The following is a 12,346-nucleotide window of genomic DNA, read 5'->3' on the forward strand; positions in this document are numbered from 1 at the left end:
CGTGGTTTCCATGAAGCTCATTAAACTACCCTCGTCAAGTTATAAAATTTCCTCGAAAACTTCCCCTAAGAATTTTAAAACACCCACTTATGAGTCATCGAATAACACCAAACCCACTCAAATTTATTGCTTCATTAACTCTGAATCAATACCAAAACATTCACATAAATCAAAAAAATATAAATATGGATGATTTATTATCTTTATCTAAATTAGCTTACTCTCATTTGTAATCGTTTGGTAAACCATTTCGATGATCACCAGGCAAATGATGGAGATGTTAACGAGCACAACCGCGATTCATATAACTAAAGCGCGCATATTTAAAAAAAGATTAAAATATATTTTGATAAAAATATAATCGATTAAAAAAAAATGAGGATTATTTTTAAGGCCGGTATACAAAGTAGAGAAATGTAAACAAATAGAACGTAGGTGTACGCGCGCGCACTGAATTCTATCGACTGAACAACCGTCGAAGAGGACGAGCGAATGAACCGACGAAAGAGGTCGAAATAAACCGAGCTTTTATTCGTTGGGAGCCTCCAAAAGCCCCCCCGAGAATCCCCACGAGAAGGAAGGACAGCGCAATAACAGTTGGTTTATTGAGTGCTGCCTCAATTTGTTGATGATGTAATGAGAGTAAAATGTTTATGACGATATTTTTTTATTAAAAATTTTTATTTTATACATTAATTAGTAAATATTGGGTGAAATGCTTGTTGACACAAGAATAATGATATCCACACGTGTATGAAACTGAACACGTTCTGCAAACACAATTGCACAATCTTTAGTCGACTCGCATGCACGCTCAAAACGATATATTTCTTAAATCAACAGCTTTATGGCTTTTTCCCCGGTCGTTTTATTAGTTGCGATAACAACCGCTATTTCAGGCCAAAACGTAATAAAAATGGAAAAATAAAGCTCTTGACCAACTGCTACCTGGGTCATTTTCACGTTGTTTATCAAAATGTATTACCTTTACATGGAAATCGTAAAGGGAACAATTTCATTTCAAACGAAGTGATCTTAGACATTTTTTAATAAAAAGGAAGGAAAATTATGTATTAAGAAATAGAAAATATCTTGCGTTTGAGCAACTTCATTACTTATCAAATTAAGAATCAATTTATGTAATGTATTCAATTCTTTTTTCAAATAAAATTGTATTGTAATGTTGGGAAAATTTTGTTATTGTATACTCGGTACAGATATTTTATGCGCAATTGTATCTGTATTTATTTCTTTTTAGAAGAGAAAGTAATCTATATATAACAAGTTACGTTTTAAGAAGATGTTCTTGATTAAAGTTGAACTTGAATTTAGTATGATAAGTTAATTTAACATAGATGCGGCTGATGATGGGCTCTGCGTGAAACCGGTGAAACTGAGCAAAAAAATTTTGAAGCAAGTAAGAAGTTTTAAAAGTGTTCATTCCGATTCCTTTAAAAAACAGTACTCCCTCTGTCTAAAAGAAGTATCCTATTTCTCGACTTCGCAAAACCAACGTTGAGAAGTATAAGTTACAATTTTGTGTTCATTTAAGTGACTTACTAATTGACCTGTGTGCATGCTAAATGAGATTAACAACACTTTCTTCAAACTTAAACTCCAGCATAAAATAATATAGTAGCACTATTGAGAGCAAAATTTAACGATAAACTATATAATATCGAACATATAAACATACAAAGAAGAAGATACCAAAAAACATGATTAAAGAAAAAATTAACATAGAATAAGAAAAGTGGAAGTAAATAAAAATTCTCAAAACAAACAATGGTATACACCGAAAGTGAATGTTCTGGCTAGGGAGAAACGGGAGGAATACTTAAGATACAGGAATAACACAACACCAGAAGAAAAGAAATACTATACTCAAACAAAAAACGAGTCAATACAGAAATTACAAAGATAAAACAAGGATTTTGAAAAGGATATACCTCTGAAATGAAACATGACTTATACGGAGCACAAAAGAAGGTGTGAGGAATGACACAAACATAACGAATCGATGAGTGCTGCTGAAAAACTTACTTTGAGCAATTCTACGTGGACGCCCACGAAAAGGAGGACGAAGAACACTAAAATATTTCCCAGGATATCAAATCAAATGACGATGGAATATGCCGAAAAGATTAAAAATAGAAAAGCATCCGGGCTAAATAACGTACCAAATGAGCTATTAAAGTATAGAAGATAACAATTAATGGCTGAACTTGCAAAGTTCTTCAATAAAATATTATTAATCAAAGAAATTCCTAATGATTAGAAAAAGAGCATAATCATTCAGCAGATAAGCAGTAAAAAAGGTATAGAATCTGAATTTACATAAATGCGGATTATGTGCTTCATAGACCTCACCAAAGAGTTTAACAGGGTAAGATTAAATAACGTAGTTGACATCCTAAAAAGAAACATGTGTCAAAAAACACTATAGATATCATAAAACAGCTAAACTACAATAAAACCACTCGCATACTAGTTGGTCAAAGAATAACAGATGAAATACAACCGCCAACCGGAATCCGACAAGCCATATCAGATAAGATTGATATGATAAACCATATCAGTGACAGAAGGAAGAAATCAAGATTGGTCAATTTTTGAAATAAAAATTTTATTTTACAATTAAATAAAATTTATGTAAACGTTAGAACAAGTAACAAAAGCAAGGGTTAACTTCATAATTGCATAATAAAAAAAATGAAAAAATGATACAAAAGTTGTCTTTGCAAAATTCTCCAAACCGTAAAGGTAACAGCATTTCGCACATTTCAGCGTTTGTGTAAAAAATGGTATAATTTATTTTTAACAAGTAGGCTTTAAAATTTATAACAAAAAGTACCACCTGTCAAAATAACAATTAGTTTGTACCTGCAAAAAGTAAACTTGTATTACAAAATTAAAAATGAATTAAACAAACGCTAAAATGTGTGAAATGCAACCTTTACAGAATGGCGTGCGAATACTGCTGATAATGGGCGGCCTATGGAAGTTGCAAATCCCTAAGTAGAAGAGGCTGTCCTCAACGAAATTGATGAAAATCCGACCACAAGTACCAGAAAAATTGCTCACAACTTAAACCTATCTCACTCGACGTTTTGGAGAATTTTGAAAAGGCAACTTTTGTATCCCTACCATATCCAAAGAGTAGAAGCCTTATTGCCAAGAGATTTTCCGCCAAGGTTGGCTTTTTGTACATGGATGCAAGACAAAATAGCTCAAAATCCTGAGTTTCGAGCCGAAGTTCTGTTTACCGATGAAACATCTTTCTCGAAGGGTGGTATTTTCAATTTTCACAAGAACAACATATGGCAATAATCAGCATATGATATATATATGCTGATATATATAATATATCAGCAATAATTTTCCGTAAATGTTTGGGCTGCCATCGTCGGTGATCATTTGATAGGCTCACATTTTTTACCGAACAGATTAAACGGTGCAGATTATCGACAATTTCTAGAAGTACTGCCGGAACTGCTGGAAGATGTACCGATTATGCATGATGGAGCTTTGGCCCACTTTAGTTTGGTTACTCAGCAATACTTGGACGACGAATACCCAGATTGTTGGATCGGTCGAGGAGGTTTGCACCCTTGGCTACCGTGATCTCTCGAACTTAATTGTTTAGATTTTTTCTTTTGGGGCCATCTGAAAACCCTAGTCTACGCTATTCCAGTTGAAAATGTTGACCAATTAAGAGAGCGCATTGTTGTATCTTGCGACATCATTCGGAATACTCCGGGAATTTTCCTGCGTGTTGACAGTCAATGCGTCGAAGAATTGCTGCGTGCATTGAAGCTAACGGCGGACATTTCCAACAGTTAATTTAACTGTGTATGATTTGTAATTGTTTTTTTTAATTATAAAATTAACGTTTGCTTTTGTTACTTGTTCTAACGTTTAGTATAATTAAATTTTTATTTCAAAAACTTGACCATGTTATTCAACATAAAAGTTGATCGGTCAACTTTAGAGCTCATGATCTACAGTACCTTTTTTGTGGAGAAAACATTGACGGTTCAAATGGGCCTCTCAAAACCGTACTTTTTCCGGTGGCGTAGAAGTTGGGGAGAAAAACAACCAGTATTCCTTCAAAATTTTCATCAATCAGGACTTTAAAAAAAATTTTTTTCGCACAAAACTTAGCTTGTTATCCGTAGAAAATGCTTACAAACGCTGTTTTCTGCACGATAAACGGTTCCGGAGATATTCGCAAAAAACGATTTTTTTTAATTAAATTTCAACACCTGTATCTCGAAAATGGTGCATTTTACAGGGTAAGTTGATTCCAAATTTTTGGACAAGCTATCACATCCTGAAGTCTTGTGCATATATTATGAAACATCCTGTATATCGTATCTAGGCATATAAATCACCTTATATCAAAATATAATTAAAAAAATAAAAGACCAACCGAATATTATGAATACAAAGGTAAAAGTAAGAGTATACAAAATTTATGTTAGACTAACAACTCATACTAACAACCGCTATAGACACAAGAGCACGCAGCAAAAGAATGAAAAGTATCCTTCGAACAACAAAAATGAAGATACTCAGAAGCATTTCAGGTACAACAGTAAGACACAGAAAAGCAACGCAGATATAAGACATGACTGTGAGGTAAAAGAGCTTGGAATGACCACGTGGGGAAAATGACCGGAGAGAGATTAGTAAAAATCGATCGAGAGGGCAGATGGATAGAATCATGGATATCTAAAGAGAACTGATGAGTTGGAAATTACAGGCTTAAGGTCTACAATATGTGGAGAGAAGGTATTGTAAGTATCGAATAAGAATACAAGCAGCAATTATTAGAAACAAATGTAAGCAACGAATTCCAGTAGCCAATAGAAGTAACGAATATAAGTAATGTGGAAAAAAAAGTTGTTCCAGGGATAGGACCAGGTTGTATTAAAACGGCAATTTTCTTATTTCACCAATATTTCGCTTTATATTAAAGCTTCCTCAAGGGTGAGGTTACAAATTGCGAAGAAACAAGCAAAACACAAATTTAACTGCGAACGGTTCGACATGTTATAACCACGTGGTTATAACGTTTTAACGTTTTAACCGTTCGCAGTTAAATCGAACAAATTCTCCTGCTTCAATCTAATATAAGTAATGACACTAGCAACAAATACAATCTCCGCATGAGTGGTTATTATAACTAGTGCAAGGTTATCATCTATTCGTTACTTGTACTCACACGAAATATCTAATCGCGAGTAGAGCAACATTAGTAAATTTAAACTATATACAACATAGTAAAGAGTGTTGGCAGCGGTTATTCTAACATAGAAGAAACTTTTCCTGTTATGTTATGAAAGTTATACATGAACAGCCATGATGTAGAATATAAAATATGGAAAAGTACTGCAATGAAAGTAATGGAGTATTCTGCACGAGAAGAAGAAGAGTATGCTATCCAAAACGACAATGTCGATGTTGATGGTGTTCTGTTAATCGCAGTGGTTGCCTACGGTTGTTGGAGTAAATGCTCATGCAGACAAAATTATACCGCACTGTCTAAAGCAGCAGCTACAGTCATAAATTGGACAAAGTTTTGTATTTGGGTTTTGGGTTACGGAACAAACACTATAAGCCATTTGCGCTTCAAAAATTATGAAGGTAGTTCGACTGGTTTGGAAACAGCAACATTAATAGATGGTTTCTGACAAAGCAAATCGTTGAGTAATATACGATACTCGACAATGAAACAATTTTCAAGCAAATGTGATCCAGATTGAAGTAGATAATAAAAACAACAATTTTTTGTGGACAAGATGAATATATGGAGAACAAGGCTTACAACCAGATATGGATATTGTTATTTTTGAGTAAAAACAAAACTCTTTGAAAAACTTAGAACTAGGGGAAGATGAAAGAACGCAAGAAATACGGTTACGCAATCTCAAAAGTTGTATTTCTACGACAGCTTCTTTAACAGCTTCTAATATTTATGACGTTTGCACTAGAAAAAAAGACAACATCAACTGCAAATGTAAAACTTGCTATAAGTCCAAATATAAAAGTGGAAAAGTGCAGATTATTCGTAGCTAATAAGTGCCCCTCTATTTAGGAACAAATCCAGATTATTTAGTGGGAGAAGAAATTGTTGTTGTAATAAAATGCACTTTCTCCGCATGCCAGATGTATCCCGGAGATGTAATAAAAAAAAAAACTGTTTAGAAATGGAATCAAAAAAGAGATTGTTGGCAAAATACCAACAGAAAAGGATGCATATTTGCATATATTGAATGTAAACTGCAACAGTTTTATAAAGAGTGTATGCTCCCAGAATTGATAGATTAGGATTATTATATCTTAATGGTTCACTTAGTTTTTGAGTTACGGTGTATACAACGGTGTTGGTTGGTGATAAACGCTCAAATAACCGAGAAGATCCTGCAAATTGCGTCCCATTATTGGCTATAACAGTATTAGGACAACAAAGCTTCATCTTCACGTCTTCGTATAATGTTTTGAGGGTTGGACTGTGAAAAGGTCGACATGCAATTCACTTTGTAAATCGGTCTTTTATTTCCCCTTTAAGATCGGGGTAATGGCCCAATTAAATCGGTACTAACAACGTTCCAATTATATTGCTATATTCTAATAGTTTCTAGATGTGCGGTGCATCATGATTTTCCTTTAGGAGCTTAATTCTAATCAGTTTTGGAATACAATAGATTCTATATCCAATTCGGTAACAATCGAAATGTTCCATTTTTGGATGCCGCTTGTTCTAAAAAATTCCACTTTCATTATTAATCTGAAAATAGCTCGATTAAGTATCGGAAACTTTCTTTAACAATCCCTTTTTAGTGTTTCACCTGAAAATCGAACTGCTGATGATACATTATTCATTTTGTATTATAACTGGTGGAGACACTGAACTTTTTTAGTGATGAAATAGTTTTTTCGGTCATTGTAAGAGGATGGTTGACATAAGTGATGATAAGTTCGCCTCAATCTCCATTGAGTTGTGACAATGTTGCACTACTTATGTGCAATATTTTAACAGTACGACAGTGTCATAAAGCATTTCACGGAACCAATTTGGCGACAAGGCAAGGTTTTCGTAAAACACTCCACATCACAATGTGCATTTATCATATTATTGTTGAACATTTTTTCTTTAATATGTGCAAGCCATTCCGTTTTGATAGCAATCGAATTAGAATTAGTTCACCGGCATAGTGAAACGAACACAAACAAAAATGATATAGTGCTATTGGAATGGGAATTATTACAAACTCCGGTTATCACTCCGAACGACTATTTTACAGTTGCATATTCAGTTTTTTTAGTAAAACTTTCTGCTACCATAAAAACGGTCCCATTAAATGCAGTAATAAATTTATGGGCCGATGGGATACAAACATTACTTTGTTACTATCCCGCGTTCATCTGTAGTTTTTAACACGGTAAAACAACAATCTCTCATCACCGGGTCGTGCTGCTAACTTTCGAGAGGGAGTGAGTCATAACCGGCTCTACACTTGACGAATATTATTAACCCGACCTCCTTATTTTTAACCCAGTTTAATTTATTAATTTATTGTGATAACGGATTTCGGTACGAGTGATCCAAATGTCGAGGTTGGTTTTCTCGTGCATTACATACCTATTTGGATTTGTATAGTTATATTTGTTAATGTACAATTTTTGGTTTGGCTTCTGAATGTTACATTTTACTCTTATTACAACGAATTCTTTGAATCAGAAATACTTTTACTTTGAAGCGGATTCATTTGCGTTTGTAAAGTACAGCGAGAGATACTTCAAGGTAAAAAGACAATCAAAAACCCATATCAAGGAATGATAACCAGCCAGAAAAACAATTAATGCAGTTGTTTTAATGTATTTATGCGAGGACGAGCCAGATCAAAATTCAGATGAAAAATCCTGTGAAAAGCCTTTCTATGAAGCAATTGATTTTTCAAGTCTTTGAGACACACATAAATAATTCTCACTATTCTTCCTCTAATTCTTTATAAACATTTTCTCCAGAATAATACCCTGAAAGAAATAGACGTGCTATATAGAACGCAGCTGTTGTTGCAGAGAGTTGTAGCTTGAAAGCCTGGTTGGACACAAACCTGGATGAATTGGCGTTCTTTTGCTGTTATCACACGGAAGGTGTTATCAAAATTTCTAAAAATTATTTACTTTTAGTGTAGGAAAACTGATTGCTTTTGTCACCAAACTGAAAAATAAGTAGAAAGAATATTACTCTCAAGAGGAAAGAATATGTATTAACGTGACGATTGTTCCAAATAGAGGTCGCTTGTTCTATAAGTAATTTATTATTAAGAATAAACGACACAAGATTGGCATAAAATGATTCAAATTGTGCTGCGAGGGAGGATACACGTACAACTCTAGCGTTTACTGTAGAAAGGAGAGCTCGCCTGATCAATCTGTTCCATCCAAAAGTGATGTTTCCCTTATGGATGGTTTATTAAATGTCGATGGCGTACGTTTATAGAATATTACGCAGAAGAATCGAATTCGGGTGTGGTCATTCTGAAATAAACACATTAACCCATTTAGTCCCACTGGTGTGAAAACGCACCAGCGTTTTTAAAATTATTTTACAGCCATACATTACCAGATTTCAAGGTGCTAGCTGTTTGTACGATAACACTATAAGGTTGTTAGGCTATACATATCAAAATATTTCATAATTCTTGCTATTTAAACTATATTTGCATTAATTCTTTTCGATTGAAAATTTCTGTTCAAAATATACAACAGAAATAAAACAATTTTTAGTGCATAAAATTCTTTAAAATTTTGATATTTGCAAGGTTTTAGTGCATATTTTCCTCATATATATCTTGGAACACGAAATAAAAATATGAATTCTGAAAATACGTCTTGAAACATGAATGGTTCAAAAACACACCATTGGGATGTATAATGAGATAGTGTGTCAATATATGTGTGGTAAGTGTAGCGTTGATTTACATGAAGAGTGCTTTGCGAAGTATCACAATTAATGATTATAACGTGCGTTTTTGCACCAATTTTAGTATAAATATTTTTTATCTTAAATTTCATACTTTGTTAGTATTATGTTGTATTAGTATTATTATTTATTTACGGCTAATGTATTACTTAGATAATAAATGATTATCAAAATGTTTGTGTGTTGTTGTTCATTTATCTTACCAGTGGTGCATTTTTTTTTCAAACAACTGTGTACATTTTTATACTTAGCATTCCATCTTATCTTAAGGAAAATTATAAAAAAATCGATTTTTTTAAATATAAAGCATAGCAACGTAAAGGAAGCTCTATAGAACAATAACTCAAACGAATATTTCCATAACTGAATTCAACCAATAAATAGTTGAAGAACTTTTAGATCTGGAGGAAGACAAGGAGACAGATAAAGAAGTAGTTAATAATTGCTTGGAGGAGGTCCTTTCTAAAGATAGATGTAGATATGTGGCATGGTACGAAACAAATTCCTCTGCATCAGATAGAGTCATAGAAGATTACTTTGAAATCCAAGTTCTGTTATACAGGGTGATTCTCACCTTTTCGCATGACAAATAATGAGTAATAGGTGAAGAAAATTGTAGCAAAAGTTTTTTAGTTTCCTAGATATCCATGAAATTTACTTTCAAATCAAGAATACATGTAATATTTTAAAATGACATCAAAGCAATCGTTCCAAGTTGTTTCCAATATTTTCTATACGCAATTGGGCTCGCTGAATCCACGATGTCCCACTAGCGCGGCTTAAACCAGGGTGTTGGCAGATTATCTCGGCAGTAGTTTGTGTCTGATTTCGCAATCCTTGCTCAGTATTAACTTCCTCAGTATTCACTTCCTCAACTGCTATGTTAAATTCTTGTGTTTAACACTGTATGCCATCCTCAGTATCAGCGAAGAGGACGGCGTCATCAGCATAGCACTCAATTTTGATTTTGTAATCATTCATAGTGTAACCACCGTGTACATTACATACTTTGTAATGTTCACCCTGTTCGGTTAGATCAACGAAAAGTCTGCCTGACGTTTTTTCGCCAGAGTTCCATCTGATTCTTTTTGATGCTTTCAACATTTTTCTCAACATTGTGTAATCCGTACATGTCATTCTTCATCTCGTTACTAAATTTCGCCATGCATCATTGCAAGATCTCTTGCATCTTTTGCAAGATGTTATAAACATTTTTGTGCAGAAGATGCGATAAGTATGGTGATATCAGTGACAGATGAGATAGTTTGGTGTTGCCGTGTAAGATGATTATGACTATGCTTTTTAAGTATAACCAAAAATAAAAATCAAGAAGATTGAGGTCGGGCGATCGGGATGGAAAGGCCAATGGACTAGTTCGTTCCCAACATCACTCCCAACAAGATGAAATCTCGGAATACTTCATTTTGCAGACGATCAAGCTGTTTTAGCTGCTGACAGAGAAGATCTAGAATATATGGCACGCAAACTAAAACAAACTTTGAAGAAGATAAGTTTTAAGAAAACAAAACGCAGCAAAAACATTAATTTGACAAGCTCAATTTCATTAAATCATGTAACAAATACAAATTTTGGGAACCACCTTTGACTCCACTGTAACAGATGTCAAAAAAATAAGATCTCCGATCAAGCAAAAAAATAATATAGTCCTTAAACGGAATTCCGTGGAGTACGAACATAATAAAAAAATTTATCATCTATAACACACTAATCTAGAGTCATTTACTATATGGATCGGAGACATGGAGACTAACAACCCTAAATAAGAATCGCATAGAGGCAACTGTAATGGATGCTCTGATAAAATCTGCGAGAGTATGGCGTATGAAAAGAGTAAGCAATGAAGTGATACGAGAACAAATAAGATTAGAGGAGACAATTGTGTGATATTGAGAAAAGCCAACTTATATGGTATGGCCATATACAACGAATGGCGGAGGACAGATGACCGAAGTTAATGGAGTGAATATTGAGCAAACAAGAGCGAGAGGAAGGCCCAAGAGGGAGTTAAAAGAGCGATGAGTGACAGGAATCTCAATGAGGGCAAATGGCAGGATCGGAAACGATAATTTGGCTTTATTTGATACTAAAGCCATATACTGCTATTACAGAAACGAGATACACAATTTTACATGGTATCAATAAGTAGTAAATAAGTAAGTTCAGTGACTCAAAAACATTACTTGGAATTTCCATTATTATGCGTAATAAGAAAGGGCTTTAGTATAGTTGCCAAACTCAATAAAAGCAGCAATTGGTTGAACATTACCAAACTTAGAGATTTGGGAATTCAACTCAAACTTTCTAAACCGGACATAGATAAATAGTGGGCAACTTGCCAAGTCAAGTATACTCATCTCATTAAATTAATTTCTCCAAATAGATCTTACAACCTATTCTTATTTTTAATAACTTGACTTCTATGTAAATTTATTTATAAAATAGTTTTAATAAACGGGTTTTAACTCGATCGATTTTAACTCTACAAAAATGTTGAAACGAACATAGTAAGAAATCCTATGTAAAACTTTAATGTCTATATCATTAAAGTCTGTATCATTACAGTTGAAAGTTTAAAAACATAAAAACTTTGGACATAAAAAATTTACATGAGATTTCAGTTTGGCACATTACTTTTGATATATCCTCTATACCGGTTTTGAAAGTTTCATACACAACTCTCTTTGAAGCACTCGGGAAATAAAAAATACAAAATGTTTTAAGAATTTTAAAAAAGAATAATTAGGTACGATGGGGTTTTGTTACCGTATTAACTACTCTTGAAAAAATTGGTCTGTGAGCCAAAATAGTTGGAAAAAAAATGCAAGTACCTCTTGGCAACCGTCACTGCAAGAACGCGTCTCTTTTGAGCGAATATAAAAGCACAAAATTATATTTTTGGGTCGATTTTTCTCATCTACGTAGAAGATACTGCAATTTTATCTACGACAATTGGAAATGCAGTGTCTGAACTAGCTTAAGTTTATAGTTTTATTTCTAATAACACAGGCTATAACAGCCTTTGCCTTATATAAAGAAATCATAACACATTGTTAGCTTAAGTCGAGGCAATGAATTAAGGTGAACAACGTTTAACATTTAGAACACTACTAAATTGCTAAAAACTATATTAACAGAGAAAATATATCAAACTTTAAGATTCAAGGTCAACTTTTAAATTAAATTGAATTCTGAAGACTTTCTAAAGCAAAAGTTTGATAGTGAAATGATTAAGTTGATTTGAAAGTTATTCGTGAAATCGTATTACTAAATAGGTACTGAAAGTGCATTAATATTAAACACATATAAAAGAACGTCTTTTTAACTTTCGGT

General features: G+C 33.5%; 1 protein-coding gene across 5 annotated transcripts in view; it reads right to left on the bottom strand.

Moving 5' to 3' along the window:
* The window catches only part of LOC111418519 (protein Fe65 homolog), a 112,342-nt gene that overhangs the window by 41,153 nt on the left and 58,843 nt on the right, over window positions 1–12,346 (bottom strand). For 2 of the 5 annotated variants that reach the window (XM_071200664.1, XM_071200663.1), the window contains exon 1: window positions 222–468. The exons of the other annotated variants lie outside the window; for them this stretch is intronic. In XM_071200664.1, coding sequence (XP_071056765.1) covers window positions 222–249 — 28 coding nt within the window. In that variant the 5' untranslated portion in view covers window positions 250–468. Of the gene's footprint in view, window positions 1–221; window positions 469–12,346 lie in introns of those variants that run through there. 5 annotated transcript variants of the gene reach the window in all.

This window comes from Onthophagus taurus, chromosome 11 (assembly GCF_036711975.1).
Source record: "Onthophagus taurus isolate NC chromosome 11, IU_Otau_3.0, whole genome shotgun sequence".
Taxonomy (NCBI): Eukaryota; Metazoa; Arthropoda; class Insecta; order Coleoptera; family Scarabaeidae; genus Onthophagus; species Onthophagus taurus.